The 19,853-nt window shown below is 41.3% G+C and overlaps 1 protein-coding gene across 1 annotated transcript; it reads right to left on the bottom strand.

The window, feature by feature from the left end:
• Positions 1–6,290: 6,290 nt before the first annotated feature.
• LOC145563601 (scopoletin glucosyltransferase-like) lies at positions 6,291–19,602 on the bottom strand. The gene is made up of 2 exons (XM_081624048.1): positions 18,945–19,602; positions 6,291–6,970 (listed from the first exon to the last, which is right to left on the bottom strand). Exons 1-2 carry the CDS (start codon positions 19,576–19,578, stop codon positions 6,504–6,506), a joined length of 1,101 nt encoding a protein of 366 aa, XP_081480174.1. The 5' UTR covers positions 19,579–19,602; the 3' UTR covers positions 6,291–6,503.
• Positions 19,603–19,853: the final 251 nt, after the last annotated feature.

The following is a 19,853-nucleotide window of genomic DNA, read 5'->3' as shown; positions in this document are numbered from 1 at the left end:
TTTGTCCACCACTCTTTGACTGTCATTTTCTCCGCCGAGTAATTTGATTTGATTTTCGATGGACATTAGTCGACTCCCGTATTCCTTGACACCTTCACTTCCTTTTATCCCCATCATTTCAAACTCTCCTTTATGGTTCAAAATTTGCATGAGTTTGGCTTGACGGTTTCCTTCATATTCCTCTTTAATTTCTTTTACCCATGCTTCTTTAGGAGTATCACAACCCGTAATAATTGTGAAGATTTCTCTGATACTGTCGAATGTAGATGACACGAAAGTCCCTTTGCTATTTTTGCCATATCCTCATCATATTTTTTGGTTTGGGCTCCGGTTGGATTTTGTGAAAGAGGAATTAGATAAACATCACTCTCAATTGCTTCCCATAAACTCATGGCTTTCAAATATGATTACACTTTATCAGCCCAAGTATAATAGTTACTTTGAATGTGAGAATGGAAAGTGAAAATTGTTTGGATAGACATTAGAAAAAAAATTTGTACTCTCACGATTTTTGTAACCTCACAAGCCCTATTGTTGATCATCAAAATGGCTTTTGATACCAATTTGTTGGAAATAGAAATCGAAAATAGAAGAAAAACGGTGAATTGAACTAATGCTTCTGTATACAATTGAAAATAACAAAGGTTGTAGACACTTGATTGTGTCTCCCCAAAAACAAAACTCAGGGATGAATATCTTTCACGTCATTGATTATCGAACAAGGTGAAATGTGAAAAGTCTTGTGATGTAGTTGTTTTAATAAAAATACTTCTTTCTATGTTCAAAAATATTTCTTTTCGTACTCTAATTATGAAAAATGTCCAGTCCAGTTTTTTTTCGTCTATGATAAGGGTCCAATAATGGTGTAGTTGGATGGGGCTCAAAAAGAGCTTTCCAATGATATATTATAAGTCCAAATTTCGATGAATAATGAGGAAGTTATGTCCAAAAAACTAAATTGGGCCTGAAATAAATTTTATATACAGCCCAATGATCAAGTGGAGGGCCCATTAATTATTATTCCTTAAATCATTAGGTTTAACTTTAATCTACTATAATAATCTAGAAGGTTCTTTTAAATTCTTGTGGAATTTAGATTAATAATTACTTCCTCCGTTTCATAATATTAGTACCATATGTAATTAATCACATAAAATAAGAAAACAAATATATATGGAATCTAACATTAAAGTACAACAGATTTCATAATTAGTTTACCTTATTTAACTTTTTTGATTTTTCATTAGAAAAAAAGGTAAAAATTTCCTTACTTAGAGTCATGTCATCAATCTACAATCAATTAATTCCAAAAAAAAATCAAGTTATAAATGAAATATATTCAATATGGGTAGATCTTTTTGAAATGCCCAAAATCGTATATGGAACTAACGTTATGAAACAGAGGGAGTATATTTTTTATAAAATAAAGAATTTTATTTGGATTAAAACAAGTGTTTTAAAAGATTAAATCTGGTTTTAATTATGATAAATACGGATTCTAATTACTTAATTATATTAGGAAAAGGACTCCGTACAGCGTTTATATCTTTTCAGCACCATCGCCAAACGACAGCTTCATCGCACCGTGATGGACACTGTCGCGTCACAATGGAAGTGGTTTTTCTCTGAATCGAATTTGATCTTTTCTAATCGTTTCAGAACTATTTTCTCTACAAATAGGGTCGATATTTCCCGTTTTAACCATCAAAAACCAAGAACTCTCATCTCTTTTCTCGCTTAAGCAATATCTTATTCTTTCTCCCTCATGCTTTCTAGCCTAGCCTTTTTACAAACACAATAACGCATTCACAAGTTCTAGACACACGTAGCCTAGTTCGAAGTTGCCTTCGCCCTAAACGTGAAAGGTTGATAATTTCCGAGTGTTTGGTCCCAAATCCCTATTTTAATTATTTAAATTAATTGTTTGATTTAATATTTTCATTGAAGTTACTAATGTGTGTATTGTTTTGATAGAAAGAGATACGAGGCAACAAAGTAAGTTGTTTTTATTGCTCTATTTCTTTAGAAAGCATGCTTATATCATTTAAATTCCTAGTATCACGTTAGGATGTTATTTATTGCTTTCTAGTATCATGATTAGGTTGCTTCCTATTTTCTTCTATCATGTTAGTATCATGTTAGGGTTAAAGCTTTGATCTTTATTGTTTAGTGACATGCTAGGATTTGTTATTAATCATGTTAGTACCATGCCTAGGATCTTGCTAATAATATTATTATGCTTTATTGAGAATATTATTATTGTTGCTTAATATTATTGTTATTGCTTGATCACGCCCTCTGTTGCAGGATTAAAAGGAATTTGTACACTACTAGAAATTAGGCGATTTCCGACGGAATTTTCCCGTCGGAAACATCCTGATTTCCGTCGGAAATACGGTTTTCGACGGGATTCCGTCAAAAACGTTCGTCGGAAAAGCGTTTGTAGGAAAATCAGCCTTTTCCGACCGAAATTCCGTCGGAAACACTTTTATGACGGAATTCATTCCTCGGAAGAGGTTTTTCTAGCCCGGAAAAATCCGTCGGAAACTTCCGACGAACACAAATTCGTCGGAAACTTACGACGGAAATTCCGTCGGAAATCCCTGCCAAAAAAAAACCCCACCACCAATCGCCACCAGACGCCACCACCATAACAAAAAACCGTCAAGTTTCTCCCCACAGCACCCACCACCGCCGTAGCCCACCACCACCGTAGCCCACCACCTGACCGAAAATCCTCAGATCTACACTCCTAACCCTAAACCCACCACCACCTTAACCCTAAACCCACCACCCCCACCACCTTAACCAAACAATCCGGAAATCCTCCTACCTCAAAACCACAATTACAACCACCCGAAAATCACAACACAATAATTAATTTAACAAAAAAATCCAGAAAAAAGAAAGAAAATTAAGAATAAGAAAACATACCTTGTAAACTGAAAATTGCCGTGATTTTCAACTCGAATTTGGTTTAAAACGGCCAAATTCGACCATGAAAACTCTAGATTCATGGTCGAATTTGACCATAAAACCTTTTTTTTTGCCAAATTTCGCAAATATTGTGACGAAAACCACTAATTCGGCCATGAAAACCACCAATTCAACCATGAAACCCACTAATTCGGCCATGAATACCACTTATTCGAATTTGAGAGGTCTTAATTTTGAAAGAGGAGAAGAGGAGAGGAGGGAAAATAGCAAGAAAGAAAAAAGAAAAGGAAGGAGAAGAGGAGATAGAAAGATGAAGGAGGAAGGAGAAGGAAGGAGGAGGAAAGAGGAAGGAGAAGGAGGAAAGAGAAAGAGGAGAGTGGGAGGAGGAGGAAAGAGAAAGAAGGAAAAAAATAAAAGGAAAGAAACGACGCCTCCTTATAACAAATTAGGGTTCCGGTTTTATTTTATAAAAAAATAATATTTTAATATTTCCGACGGAAAAATCCGTCGAAAACACTAATTTTCCGACGGATTTTAATTCGGTCGGAAATTAATTAATTTCCGACGGACAAAAATCCGTCGGAAGTTTACGACGGAACTTAAATCCGTCGTAAAATACCTATTTTCCAACGAATTTATGTTCCGTCGGAAATTTCCAACGGATTTAATGAATTTGTCGGAAATATCCGACGGACTGTAAATCCATCGGAAAATTAAGTGTTTCCGATGGAATTCCGTGTCCGTCGGAACAAATCTGTCAGAAATAAGCTATTTTCTAGTAGTGGTACTTGAAATCACGCTTAATAAGATAATTAATAATTTTATTTAGGCTAATGTGATTTTAATTCAAGTGATCGCCAATAATAGATTTGTTTGTGCATTAATAAATCAACCAACATAGATTAAACAGGTTTTAGGATTAATCTATTGATTGTATGTTAGTCAGAAAGCGCACATAAATATGAGAAGAATAAATTAGAGGCCTATTTTAGAGCAGGTTCAATCTCTTTAGGTTTGATTTGTACCTTCATCCCCGAATATCCAGTCATGTTTCCAGACCAAGATGGAGTTAGCGATCTCATGGATCGTGAAGGGGTGTAACCTTCACCCTGTGAATGGTTCACAAGTTCCTAAAGCTTGTTGGTGACTCTTTTGCTCTAGCTTCCTTCCCTTTGGACGCCACCACGCTTAAGTGTATGATCATAGTGGGGCTCAAGTGTGGGATGCTTGAAATATTCCCTACAAAGGTGCCTATTATATAGGCTTACAATAGGAAGAATTTCACTAATTAAAATTAGGGAAACTAAAGAACATGCAATGCTACGCGGGACGAATAATGTGCTTAATATATAAGATTATGCACTAAGCCATTAACTATCTACATGGAGTAGTTTTTGATCATGCAATGCTACGCAGGATGAATATGCCTACTATCACTACTAGAAAACAAGAAAATTCCGACGCACTGCTTTCGACGGACACGAAATTCCGTCGGAAAAAGCGAATCCGATTCCATCAGAAATTTCCGACGAATTCAACAATTTTGTCGGAAAAAGTCTGTCAGAATTAAAATTTGTCGGAATATATGTGCTTTCCGACGGATTTTTCCATCGTAAATTACAATTTCCAATGGAATATAAATCCGTCGGAAATTTCTGACGGTATTACGTCAGAATATAATTTTAAAAAAACCTTTTTTTACCAAACCCTAAACTCCCCCTTCTATTTCCGCCTCTCTTTCTTCTTTTCTCTTCCTTCTCTTTCTCTCTCCTCTTCTCCTTCGTTCTCTACGCTTTCTCTTACATTCTATCTGCTCTTCTTCTTTTCTGTTTCTCTTGTCTTTCCTCTTCTCCTTACCTTTCTCTCTTCTCCTTCTCTTTTTCTCTTCTCTTTTCTCTTCTCATTCCTTTTCTCCCTTCTTTTTCCTCGCTTATTTTCTTCGTCACCGGCTTAGGGTTGGGGTGTTGATTTGGTCTTCTTTCTCGCCGGCATGGATATGAGGTGTTCTCTAGAAATTAATGGTTATTTAGGTCAAATTTGACCATATATTAAACCAAATTCGTGGTGAAATTCAAAGCAAAATTCGATTTTAAAGGTATGTTTTCTTGTTTTTAATTTTTGTATTGTAGTTGTGGTTTTGGGCGGTCGTGGTGGGTGGTTTTAGGTGTATAGTTGGTCGGAATAGGTAGGGTTAGGGTAGTAGATCTGGGTTTTGTTTTGGTGGGTTTAAGGTGGTAGATATAGGTTAGTTGGGTGGTTTAAGGTAGGTGGGTTTGGATTAGGTGGGCTTAGGTGATAGATCTGGGTTAGTTGGGTGGTTTTAGGTGGGTATTTGGTTGGAATAGGTAGGGTTAGGGTGGTAGATATGGGTTTTGTTTTGGTGGGTTTAGGGTGGTTTAAGGTGGGTGGGTTTGGATTAGGTGGATTTAGGTGATAGATCTGGGCTAGTTGGGTGGTTTTAGGTGGGTTAGGGTTAGGTTGGTTAAGGTGGTCAGTATGGTGGGTGGGTTCGTGGGTTAAGGTGGTCGGTTTGGTTGGTGGGTTTTGGTGGGTTAAGGTGGTGGATCCGGCGAGTTAGGGTGGTGCGTCTGGTGGGTTAAACCGTGTTTGTTGGTTAGGCGTGGTGGCTTTGCAGCGGTGGTGCGGTGGTTTTTTCTTCTTTTTATTTTATTCCTTGGAGTTTTCGACGAAATTCTCGTCGGTAATTTCCTGCGGAATACGGTCAGTTAGAAATTTCCGACGGACTATTCCATGCCGGTTAATCTCTTCCGACGGATTGTATTCCGTTGGAAATTCTGTTAGAAAAAATATTTTCGACGGAAATTCCATCGGAAAAATGATTTTCCTACAAAATATTTTCCGACAACCGATACTGACAGAAATTTCGTCAGAATTGGGTTTTCCGATGGAAAACAGGGTGTTTCCGACGGATTTTTTCCATCGTTATTTGGTTGTTTTTTAGTAGTGTATGATTATAGCTCACTATTACTTTACTTAAATTTTAATTTGATTAAGGGTTTGTTGAGTTCAACTTATTTTTGCTTATCTGATCTATTCTATTTGATAAGATTTTATGGTCTTATTTGACCAAACTTTGACCATATGTGACAATAATATGTAAAGAAGATATAATATATATCAAGTGAGGTCTTGTTAGATTCGTATTAATGTCTTAGTATGTAACTTTTATAATTTTTTTCATTACGTAATTAAAGATATTTAGCGATAAAAAATCGCACATAAAACAATGATCATATCTGAATTTATTTATTTTAATCTGATCTGAACTTACTTTTTCTGAAATAAGTAACAATATATTAAACTAAACAAGGCCTAAGTAACAATATTAAAACTAAATAACTAACTTTAAAAGACTAACTTTAACAAACAATAGCTCCATCATATACCTTCTAGGCTCTAACATTATACGAGCTCAATTCTTGTATCAATAATCCCAAGAAAGTACTTATTATCAAAGAGATCACACTTACATTAGAAGTGAACAAGTGATAAATTTGATTTATGCTATTTAGTGAGTGTCAACAATAACCTCATCATATACTACTCTAGGCTCTAGAATTATACGAGCTCAATTCTTGTATTAAGGAATTCATATCACAATAAGATGATCCACCAACTTCAACAGCCTTCCTTGCTAACTCTTTCATCTTCTTTGCCCTGCTTCTTATCTCCAAAGCCTCTTCACCCACCATAATTTTTGTTATAGCTTTCTTTATATCTTCCGATTTTACGTTCTCCGCAATTCTACACCATTTCTTAGCTCCGACACCAACCCCGGTCTTCAAAACCTGAGTCACCAACTTTTCATTATAAAATTGCTCGGAGCACACTGACCAAGTTATCATAGGAACCCCACATGATATGCCTTCTAATGTCGAGTTCCACCCACAATGTGTCACGAATGCTCCTATAGCTTCGTGGTCCAAAATTAGCATTTGAGGCGCCCATCCCCTTATAATTAGTCCTTTTCCTTCCATCCTCTTCTCAAACTCATATGTTAGCCACTCTTCATTTTTCTCACCCTCACCATCTGTTTCCGTCTGAACCTGACTTTCCCAAGAATTCGGACCTGAGATTCTGATACTCCTATCGGCAAGCTGAGAACCTACACAATGAGAAGAAGTTAGCTAACCCCGGGGTAGTCCGGGGATAACCACTCCGATGACAAAGTCAGAAAGTGTTTAAGAGAGATAGATAAGTAAGAGAGAGAAGGTAGAGAGAGAGAGAGAGAATGTGTAATTAATGCCCCCATTAATGAGGTCTTACCTACTATTTATAATGACCTACCTTGACAGGTGGCTCTCATCCATGCAATACCTTCTGTGCCAAGTGTCGAGCTTCTGCTGCCACGTGTTGAATTCCGACAAGCCGACATGTCTTCCTTCTGGGACCTATCGGCATCCTCTCACAATTGTTCAGGGTTTGGTCACGTGCTTTCACAAGATATCGGTCACACCCAGATATCATCCCATACAGTTAGCCCCCTAAGTGAGATCAAACGTCATCGTTCTCAGTTAATGTAGGCAACAACTTAACCTAACTAGACAAACTTTGGGTTCCACTTCTCATTCCTCAAATTTCACCTTATGTTGGAAATTTCATGTGACAACATTTCTTGTATTTTGTCACGCACTGTACGTTAACAAAACTTTATTACTGACCTTGCCGTTGCCGCAGTTTGTTATACCCGCTTGACTTATACTCAGACACATTATCAGACGAAGCTTGAGAATATCTCGGAGACTCACATCTTTTGCTGCGAAGATTTGCTTCTATATTCTTTTAAGCTCTATATTCTTTTGCTGAGAAGATTTATTCTTATTTATTACTTTTATTACTATTTTATTATTTTATTTTTGTAAGAAGACAATCTTTGTACTATAACCCTGTACTGTATCCATTTGCATTATTATTGGCTTTTAACCGTTCTTTCCCCCCCAAGTGACCTTGTATGCCGGTAGCAGACAAGGTCTACTTGTTCTGAAATATCTGGGAGCGAAAAACCCCGTTTTTCCCTCCCAAGTGACCTTGTATGCCGATAGCAGACAAGGTGTACTTATTATGAAATATCTGGGAGCGAAAAACCCCGTTTTTCCCCCCCAAGCGACCTTGTATGCCGATAGCAGACAAGGTGTACTTGTTATGAAATATCTGAGAGCGAAAAACCCCGTTTTTCCCCCCCAAGTGACCTTATATGCCGATAGCAGACAAGGTCTACTTGTTATGAAATATCTGGGAGCGAAAAACCCCGTTTTCCCCCCCCCAAGTGACCTTGTATGCCGATAGCAGACAAGGTCTACTTGTTATGAAATATCTGGGAGCGAAAAACCCCGTTTTTCCCCCCCAAGTGACCTTGTATGCCGATAGCAGACAAGGTCTACTTGTTATGAAATATCTGGGAGCGAAAAACCCCGTTTTTCACCCCCAAGTGACCTTGTATGCCGATAGCAGACAAGGTCTACTTGTTATGAAATATCTGGGAGCGAAAAACCCCGTTTTTCCCCCCCAAGTGACCTTGTATGCCGATAGAAGACAAGGTCCACGTATTATAATATGGAAGCGTAACCGTGTTTTTTTTTTTTTTTTAAAAAAAAAGCGGGGAAATTAATACACGTGTCGTAAATCCTACCGTCATTTTTTGAAATTGATTGTCGATTCAGGGCCGTTGGATTTCTGAACCGCCTTTCACCTCAACTGACTCTTCAGTTTTTCCTTTTAGATAAAAAATTCCACCATTTTTCACTTTTCATCTTTCCAAAGCTTTTTCTCCGTCTCAGTTGTTCTTCAAGAAAGAGTTTACTTTTCTGACTCTTCCCGATTTCGGTTTACGCTTCTTAGTATATTCGGCGTGCTTTTCTTCTTCGTCACTTCTCAGTTTAAGTTCATCGTATCAGCGACTTTTGTCGAAGGTATTGCTGTTCCTTAACCCCTTGATTTTGCATGTTTGTTTTATTTTCTCGTTTTTGAATTAAATGTCTGAAGATAGTGTCGAAGAGAATTTCCCTAACCTTAGTACTGCTAGGCGTCGTTTAATAAGGCAATCCCTAGGCAAAGAAACTGGTAGTAACCAGGGTAATTCATCTTCCCTTTCTGATAATATTGATTACCCATTTGAGACGTTATCTTCTGAAGAAGAGAAACGCGCTTTTATGATACATAGGACTATTGCTCACCGTGAAAGTGCTTTTCACCCTACTAACCCTGATATCCCTGCCGACACCGAAATTCTTAACGTTGAGCCTGTTAGTGTTCGTTATCACTTACGCAGCTTTGCTGGGAAACGCTATTTTAATCAATACGGCACTAACGTTGGCAATATAGGTATAAACACCATGCCAAGGGTACAGAGAACCAGTTATCAGCCTCGTGCTGCTGCCCGTGAAGCTGCTGAGGCCGCCAAAGCAGCTAAGGCAGCTGAGGCCGCTAAGGCAGCAGAACCCAGCAAAAGACCTGGGCAAGGTCAGGTTGTAAGTTCTTCAGAAGAAGAACCAGTGGCTGATATCCCTGCGAACCCTCAGGAGGGTGCGTCATCTCCAATTCATGATTCAGCCGTCAACTCGGTTTTAGGAGATGACGAAACTCAAGAAGACAGTATCAACAATGAGAGTAGGGATGACATTGTTGACTTGACGGCAGAGGTTATCCAGGAAGAGAATCTGGACGAGGGCTATAACTCCGAGACTGACGGAGCTGAATTCCGACAACCTACTACCCTTGCCAGAGATGGAAAAGTGGCCAAGGCGAAAATAGGTGATGATTTTAGGAAAACGGCAATTGCAAAAGATTACTGCCGCCGTGCTAAGAAATTCTTCAACTTACCTGACGGGTATGAGCTGTCAGTTCCCCCTTTTGGAGCCTCGGTATTAGATTGTCCAGCAGGTTCCGTGGCCGTTTATATGAAGCATCTAGACTTCGACCTTCGCTTTCCCCTACACCCCTTTGTGGCAAAAATCCTAAAAGCCTGGAATGTCTGTTTAGTTCAGGTTACTCCCCCTACCATACGGGCTGTTATTGCCACCGTCTGGATCATGCTATATCGAAACTATCCCCTAACCCTTAACGTTTTTAGACGACTGATTACTTTGAAGAGAGATGGTCAGTCAGATGGGTGGTGGTCCTTATATACCCAACCTCGCAAATATACCGTCCACCCCAAATTGACAAGTTGTAAGGGCTGGCAAGTGAGGTTCTTTTTCATGTCGGTTCCTGAGGAATTTCCTCTAAGAAGAACCTTTTACCAACTTCATCCTCGTTTTGATTCAATCCTCGAGAGGGATCTTGGTAAGCACGAAGAGAGAGCCGTCAATCATTTTGACGTCTCAGAATTTGATGAAGGTGACGGCAAGGTTCGTATAGTTCCTAAGGTGTGGGTGCCGAATGCGAGTTACATTCTGGGCAATGCGCCGTTATCTCGTGTCGGTCTCTGTTGGACTGACAGTTATGGTACTGTTTATTTTATTGAATTTCTCTTCCTTCTTTTTCTTTCTCTTTTTTTTTATCTGTACCTAATTGATTGTACTTACATTCCTTATTCTCAGGTATTGACAAGTTGGACAATAAGCAACTCGGCTTATCTTCCGACGGGAAAAGAGTTGTCAGACGTTGCCCTAAATCTTTAAGCCCCTACGACACTCTTGCTACCGTTTGCGGCCGCGCTCCAACTATCAGTGCCAAGAGAAGAGCTGAGATCATGGCTGATGACAACGCCAAGAAGAGAAAGACGACATCCCTGGCCAATCGGCGAGGTGGAATTGTGATCTCCAGCCCTAGACAACCTGAAGGGCGTAGTGGGAAGAAGAAGGACCAATCGGAGTCCGAGAAGACTCCACCCACCAACAAAGCTAAGAGCCCTGAGGCTATTGTGAAGAAGGTTATTCAGGGTGTTGAGATCGAAGATCTCACTTCTGCCGAATCCCCTCGTCAACCTCGGGCGACCACCACAATTGCTCCTACTACGGTTGGGTCAGATTCCAGCATTCCGGCCCTGACTTATCGGTCCAATCAATGGATTGAACGAGTCTCTGGAAGGTTTCCAGATGAAGTTTTGAAGGGGTTCGCGGTCCCTGCTGGCCATTCCGGAGACCGTTGGCAACCTGATACAGATGTCGGCCGGAATGAATCTATGATTACCGATGACCCAACGCAAGGTGGGAATCTGGGTTACCGACTTCTGAGCAACCTTACTCTGCCGATGGACAGACCTGCTGGCCCAATCGGCCCCCTTGCTGCTACTCATATGCATAACATGATGAAGGTACCTCATATGCCCCCAATCGGCCCCCTTACTGCTACGCATATCAAGTTTTTTTTTTTTTTTTTTTTAAATATATTTTATGTTTTGTTCTCATCTTTGTGATGTACTTATCCTGTGCGTTTAACTCTTAACTTTTATTTACTTTTTTTTTTTTTTAGGCCGTCATGTCTAGTACTGAGCTGGTTGAGATGTACCGTTACTACCAGGAGAAACATCATCAGGCCTCTTCCAGCCAAAGTGCCATGCAGGAAATCATCAGCAATGCTGAAAGAGCCTTGGATGATTTGAAGAAAATAAAGGAGAAAGATGACAGGGAGATGGCGGAGCTGAAGATTAAGGCGGAGAGGGTCGCCAGTCTCGAGCTAGAGGTGCAGAGTCTGAAGACTCAGATCACCGAGAAGAATAAGGCCATTGAGCGCCTTCCCTCGGTTGAAAGAGATCTCAGCGGTGCCAGAGCTAAAATAAAAAACCTTGAGGAGAAGGTTGTGCAAATGGAAGCCGATAAGCCTGGGATTCGTCAGAGAGCCGTGGGGCGTTATTTAACTTCAGATGAGTTCTGCTCCAAGCTCCAAGATCGTTTCGATGGAGGTTGGACTGCTGCTCAGAGATGTGTGGCTCAAGCTGCCGGTTGGAAGAAGGAAGACTGGGAAAAAGTTGAAAAAGCTTTCAATGAGGAGGCTTACAAGACCCCTTCTGGCTTCGAGACACAGCAATTCTCTGAAGAGGACTTGTATAATTTGGCGCCCAGTGCTGATGACGGCCCTCAAGATCCCAGCATTTTAAACTCCCCGGTGCCTGAGAATGTACAAACCTGAAGGGGCGGGCAGTCATCACCGACATCTTTCTGTGGGTCTTGTATTATTGGGCCTTATCAGCTGTGACTCTCTTTTATTTGTCTTTTGTATGTGTTAAACACTTATTTTGACAATGCTGTTTTATCGGCATATACCCCTTTTTGTGGTGATGCCTGTCGATTGTCAACTTTACTTGTTGTGTAAACTTATTTTTATTTTTGTTGTTTCCTGTCTGCATATTTTTGCACCCCTTATCGTAACTGTGTTATCTTTGCTTATCACTTTCTAATTTGCTTGTTTTAACAACGAATTTGACAACTATATTGCCTTGCAAATTTTAACATATAAAAGATAATTTGCAAAAAACAAAGGTTTACCTGATGATTTGTCTGATATCCGACAACTTTCAACAATCGTCAACTTTTGAAGATCTTTTGAAGATATCAGGTCATTACCTGATGACTTAAAAAATTATATTTTAAAAATTACCAATGTACTATGGATATCACAAATATCATATCATTACCTGATGACTTAAAAAATTATATTTTAAAAATCACCAATGTACTATGGATATCACAAATATCATATCATTCCTTACTTCCCCCAGTGTACGTAGTTCGTGTTAGAGTTATGTACACTGAGTAGTAGTCATTCGTTGTTGGTTCAGATTAAAACATCGGTCACCTACTGCTTTGCTGTTTCAGCCAGTTAGGTACCCTCTCGGCGATCACTTTCTGAGCTACGCTTCATATCGGCGTATACTCGAAATGATTTGGCCGGTATTATATTTTGAACCAGCGACCTCGCGAGATAACGTATACAACTGATCAGGTTGTATATCTATTAACTTCACGGAAGCGGTTTTGAGCTGTCCGTCCCACTTAACGATGTTCTGTTAAATGGAGGATGCCTATTCCAACACACGTTGTCTGAATTCTTCTTCATTCATCACTGATACCCTTCTTGATATCAGCTTCACATAAAAATTGTACATTACACATAGTATTTCTTCAATACAGCTGAGTTCCATACATTTTTTAGGGGTGTCCCATCCAAAGTTTCCAGATAAAACGACCCTTGGATGACGACATCTCTAACCCGATAAGGCCCTTCCCAACTTGCAGTCAGCTTTCCATCTTCATTTCCCTTACCGGTTGCTGCTGTTCTTCGTAGTACCAGATCACCCATACTTAACGGTCGATGAGATACTCTTCTGTTGTAGGCTCTTGACATTCTTTCCTTAAACGCAGCTGACTTAACTGCTGCTTTTTCTCTTAGCTCTGGCAAAAAATCTAACTGTTGTCGTAGGAGTAAATCATTTTGGTCTTCACAGTAATGCTGAATCCTAAATGTCGGCAACCCAACTTCTGCTGGTATGACTGCCTCTGTTCCAAAAACTAGAGTATATGGTGATTCACCTGTGGCTTCTCTTACTGTTGTCCTGTTTGCCCACAATATCTCTGGTATCAAATCTGCCCACAAACCCTTCGCATCTTCAATCTTCTTTTTAATTGCCGTTACTATTTGCTTATTTGCTGCTTCTGCTTGGCCGTTAGACTGTGGATGGCATACTGCTGCATATGCAAATATCACCTTGTACATCGTTAAGAGATCTTTGACTGGCTTACAATCAAATTGGGTTCCATGGTAAAAAACCATCGCCATTGGCAGCCCAAACCTTGTGAAGATGCTTTTCCAGATAAACTTCTTCACTTCCGATGCTGTTATCTTCGCTACCGGTTCTGCCTCAATCCACTAAGTGAAGTAGTCAATCCCTACTATCAGAAATTTTCTTCCACCCGTGGCCGATGGGAACGGGCCTACTATATCCATTCCCCATTGGGAGAAAGGGATTGAATTTAATATCGGAGTCAGGTCATTAGGGGGCAAGTTGATAACTGGGGCAAACTTTTGACACTTTTCACATTTTTTAACGTAAGCCATTGCATTTGCATTCATCGTCGGCCAGTAATACCCCTTCTCATTGCTTCTCTGGACAGGGCTCTTGCTCCGAGATGGTTGCCACAGCTTCCCTCATGCAATTCTTCTATCAATCTTGCTGACTCAAAATCCGTTATACATCTTTGCAATGGTAGTGAAAACCCCCTTTTGTATAACTGGCCTTGGTACATGACGAACCATACACTATCCTTCCGTAATCTTTTCAACTCCCCCTTATCTGTCGGCCCTACACCATGAACGATGTATGCAAGTATTTTATCATACCACTGATTCCCAATATCAACGCACAATACCTCTGCTGACATCTCATCTATACTTCTCTGCTTTAGAACCTCCACCATGACTGTCCTTTCCAAGTCGTTGAAACTTGAACTTGCCAATCTTGCCAGCGCATCTGCTTGAGCATTTTTCAATCTCGAAACTAATTTGATCTCAAAGTATTGCAGCTGAGCTGCTAACTGCTTCATCTTCTCCAAATATTTCACCATCGCCGGCTCTCGGGTTTCATACTCCCCACTGAATTGATTTGATACCAGCTGAGAGTCAGTTGTTAAAACTAGCCGTTTTGCCTCTGCTACTATTGACAACTGCATCCCGGCTACTGCTGCTTCGTATTCGGCTTCATTATTTGTTGCCTTGAACTTAAACTTCATGGCATATTCAAACATTTTCCCATCCGGAGCCGTTATCACAATTCCAGCCCCTGCCCCCGTTGTTGTAGCTGATCCATCAACTAATACCTACCATGTTCCCAATTCTTCCTCTTCATCGGTGTATGCGGTTTCAACAATGAAATCCGCTAATGCTTGTGCCTTAATTGATGTTCTAGGTTTGTAGTTTATTTCATACTCCGATAACTCAACTGCCCATGCCAGTAATCTACCAGATGTATCCATTTTATGCAGTGACTTCTGTAAGGGGTAGTTGGTCAGCACCTCTATCGGATGTGCATCGAAGTAAGGCCTCAACTTTCTAGCTGCCACTACTACTGCTAACGTCATTTTCTCTATTACCGGGTATCTGCGCTCTGCCGCATTCAGTACATGACTGACAAAATATATCGGCTGCTGTTGTTTCTTCCTTTCTACTAACAAAACGGCTGCCACCGTTTTAGGCGATGCCGAGATATATAATTGCAACACTTCTCCCCTCTCGGGCCTGGAAATTGTGGGAAGAGATCTTAGGTGATTCCTTACTACTTCCAGGGCATCACTTTGCTCCTTTCCCCACTCGAATGCCTTATTCTTTCTTAATACCATAAAAAACGAAAGTGCCTTATCAGCTGACTTGCTGATAAATCTGGTTAACCCTGCCATCCTGCCAGTCAATCTCTGTATATCACGAATGGTTTTTGGTTGTTTCATTTGAAGTACCGCATTCACCTTATCTGGATTCGCATCTATTCCCCGTTCACTGACCATGAAGCCTAAAAACTTCCCTGATCTAACTCCAAACACGCACTTCTCTGGATTTAACTTCATTTGATATTTCCTTAAAGTCTCAAATGTTTCTCTCAAATCTGCTATATGGTCTCCTTTTTCCTTACTCTTCACTATCGTATCATCCACATACACCTCAACATTCCGTCCTTTCTGCTTCTCAAAAATCTTGTCCACTAACTTCTGATAGGTTGCCCCGGCATTTTTCAGCCCAAACGGCATTGCCTTATAACAATATACACCAACATCTGTTATAAAAGCCGTTTTATTCCTATCAGCCTTATGCATGCTGACTTGGTGATATCCTGAAAACGCATCCAGAAAACTAAGCATGACATGACCAGAGGTTGAGTCTACCAGCCTGTCTATCCAGGGTAATGGGTAGCAATCCTTAGGGCAAGCCTTATTGAGATCTGTAAAATCCACACACATTCGCCACTTCCCTGTCGGCTTTCTCACCATTACTACATTCGCCAACCACTCTGGATATGTGCAAGGCTCAATGAACCCTGCCGCTAAAAGCTTATTTACCTCAGCCTGAATTGCTTCTATTTTCTCAGTTGAGAAATTGCGTTTCTTTTGCCTTATCGGTCTGAATTTTCTGTCAACATTCAACTTATGCTCCATCACCTCTGGATGTATTCCCGGCATCTCACTCGCTGAGAACGCAAAGACGTCTGCGTTCTCACGCAACAAGCTTATCAGATTACACCTCGTATCCACATCCATATCAGCCCCAACCTTTACTGTTCTACTCGGGTCACCCGGTTGCAATTCAATTTGGACAGTTTCTCCCCCTGGTAACGGCCTTGACTTTTCCTCAGGCCTTGCATCAAAGTTTGTCATAGTTAAATCCTGAACTGTCGGCTCACCTTGCCTTATCGGATTACATGGTACCGTAACGTTACCAACCGGATTCTTCAAAGCTGTCACATAGCAGGCTTTTGACATAACCTGACCACCATATACCTTCTCTACAGCTCCCAAATTCGACACATAGGCTATTGCCAGATGGTAAGTTGATAAAACAGCCTGCATATCGTGTATTATCGGTCTGCCGATAATTGCGTTGTAAGCCGACTTAACATCCACCACCAGAAACTCTGCCATCACATCTCTTGCCTGTGGCCCATCACCCATCCTTACTGGTAACACAATACTCCCTTCTGGCCTTACAGTCGACCCATTAAACCCGATTACAGGATATGATATCGGCTTCAGGTATTGCCTTCCTATATTCATCTCATTGAAAGCTTGCATAAACAATACATTTGCTGAACTTCCTCCATCCACCAGCACTCTTTTGATGTCAGCCCTATTTATCTTGGTTATCAGGACTAGCGGATCATCGTGCGGGAACACTACACCCCGTGCATCTTCTTTCGTAAACACTACCTGGGGAATTGACGCCGGCCGAGGACGGTTGTCTACGTCCAAAGCACAAACCAGATGACGGTGCTCTGCCAAATGTTTCTTTGCCCCACTAATTGTCCCTCCATGAATTGGTCCTCCCGTTATCACATCTACCCTTCCAGTAGATAACGGTGGTATTCCTGCATCCCCTTGTCGGACTATTCTTCCTTGTGTCCTTTCAGGTCTTGTTTCTATCCGTTGCCTCTCAACTGCTTGTGCCGGCTGCTGATCCCTACCTGCATTCAACCGATACTGTGTTAAGTGCCCTTTCCTGATCAATTCCTCAATGTTGTCCTTCAATTGTGTACACTCCTCCGTATAATGTCCCACATCCCTATGGAACATACAATACTTCTTCACATCCCTTGGCCTTGCCTTCATGGGAGTCGGCCTTGACCAATCTTCTCTGTTCTGGTTTACTGAGTAAATTGCTGCCCTTGGTGTATTCAGGGGAGTGTAGGTGCTATATCTCATTGGCAGCCTTGTCGGCCTAGTATCTTGCCGGCTTCCTCCTCCCCTTCCCGGGGCAGGAGCTCTCGGCCTACTTCCTCCAGACGATGTCCCTTCACATTGACTTTGCCCCTTTCCGGCAGTGACATGTCTGCTACTTGTCTTCATTAATTCTTCACTCTTTATGTAATCATGAGCTTTGCTAAACGCCGCTGCTAATGTCGGCAGGTTTTTTCTTGTCGAAGTCAGAATCAACCAATCCATTCATTAAAGCCATCACAACTATTTCCTGTTGCAATTTTGGAATGGTGTTTTCCTCATTGTTAAATCGCCTGATATAATGCCTCAAAGATTCATCCGATTTCTGCTCCACGGCCATCAATTCTCCAGAGGTTCTCTGCCTCACACTGTTACTGACATACTGACCCACAAACATCTCGGTCAATCTTTCAAAACTATCTACTGACCCAACTTCAAGGTTGTTAAACCAATCGGCTGCAGCCCCAATCAAAGCAGTCGGGAAGACTTTACACCAGACTGCGTCCGAGTTGGTGTACAGCATCATGTGCCCCTCATAGGACGTTATGAATCTTGCGGGATCCCCTCTTCCATCATACCTACAAGTCGGCATTTTCACCTTTTCCATTGGCTGATCCAAGATATGCTGGGCAAATGGGGACGCTCTTAAATGCACCACTGTTCGCACTGCCTGCCCCTCTACTTGCGAACTTCTCTGCTGCTGAGTTCTGGTACTCACAGTGCGACTTGAGGATTGTTCATCCCGCCGTGATGTTGTATGCGATCTTATCGGCGACTCATGTCGGGGTCTCCTCGGCGAGTTCATCAACTGATTGTGTTGCTCCTCCTGGTTGCGGGGCGGTGTTCCTCTATCGGCCTGAGTGGCCCCCCTTTCAGCCTGTGCCGCCTCAGCTTCCTTTCTCTTCCTACTCATTGCACTCATCACCCTTGCGGCTGTTTCCAATTCATCTGGAGTGAATGCTGCCATAGGATTCTCTGCTTCCTCTCCTCCTACAAGGGGAGTTATCGGCATATGAAACTGATTACCCCCTAGGGTATGGGTTTCATCCACTATTTCTACCTGTGGTTGTTCTACTGGTATTCCATTGTTTCCGGCCATGATTATCGTTGTTGTATGTATGTTTTATGTGAGGTTCTTAGGCGACAGAAGTGATCAATGCCCCTCCTTCTAGCGCCAAATTGTTTCCGTCTGAACCTGACTTTCCCAAGAATTCGGACCTGAGATTCTGATACTCCTATCGGCAAGCTGAGAACCTACACAATGAGAAGAAGTTAGCTAACCCCGGGGTAGTCCGGGGATAACCACTCCGAGGACAAAGTCAGAAAGTGTTTAAGAGAGATAGATAAGTAAGAGAGAGAAGGTAGAGAGAGAGAGAGAGAGAGAATGTGTAATTAATGCCCCCATTAATGAGGTCTTACCTACTATTTATAATGACCTACCTTGACAGGTGGCTCTCATCCATGCAATACCTTTTGTGCCAAGTGTCGAGCTTCTGCTGCCACGTGTTGAATTCCGACAAGCCGACATGTCTTCCTTCTGGGACATATCGGCATCCTCTCACAATTGTTCAGGGTTTGGTCACGTGCTTTCACAAGATATCGGTCACACCCAGATATCATCCCATACACCATCATTGCTCCTCCTCACCACCCATATAAAATCTTGCTCGGAAGCTTCTAGGCCCCTCGCGATCTCTTGGAGTTGCAAGGTTGAGACTTCAGCTATGCTACCAAAGCAAACATAAACAACCGACTGAGGCTTCTTGGAATTGAGCCATTTCAAGCACTCATGCTCACCAATTGAGGAATCTTTCTCCCTTTGAAACTTAGCTTCTTTATCACGGTTGCATAGTGAAACAGGACCAATATGCCATGCCCTCTTTCCCATAACCTTTGTATAATAATCAACATACTCGGGCTCAAGCTCAAGAAAGCTATTCACAATGATGCCATAGCTCCTCTCCTCGACCTCCATAGCACGAACGAATATTTTCATCCACTCTTCCATACCTAGCTCTTTAACAGCAGCTACTAGCTGAGTTCTTGTAAGTCTTATTTCATAAGGAAGCTCAGGTACAACAAATTCCTCATCGTCACATGATACAGAATTTTGAGGCTCGTACTTCATTAGCGCGTGCGCCACACAAAATGCAAAGTAGCTAGTTCCATGAAATACTAACCTTGGCACATTAAATTTGGCTGCAACATCAGTGGCAAAATGATATATCATATCCGCGACTAAGCAATTGGGCTTGTATTTCTCCATGACTTGTTCAAGTGACTCTTGTAGCAACTCATTGGAAGATTGATGGAAGTTTTGTAGGTCGTCGATTCAAGTGCTTTAGTAAAAATTGGTGAGTTGAGAGGGGTTGTGATGATGGTAGTTTTGACATTGTTGGTTGCAAACAACTTCGCGATGTCTAAGGTTGGGATCATATGGCCGGGAGCCATAGCCGGAAAGAGGACCACGTGAAGCCTTTGTGGTTTGTCACCCATTATTTAGCAATTTGGAAGGAAATTTATTATACTTTTGGTGTTACT

Source organism: Chenopodium album, chromosome 10 (genome assembly GCF_948465745.1).
Source record: "Chenopodium album chromosome 10, dcCheAlbu1.1, whole genome shotgun sequence".
NCBI classification, from domain to species: Eukaryota; Viridiplantae; Streptophyta; class Magnoliopsida; order Caryophyllales; family Amaranthaceae; genus Chenopodium; species Chenopodium album.
Note: the sequence above shows the minus strand (reverse complement) of the source record. Positions and strands in the feature narration are given on the sequence as shown.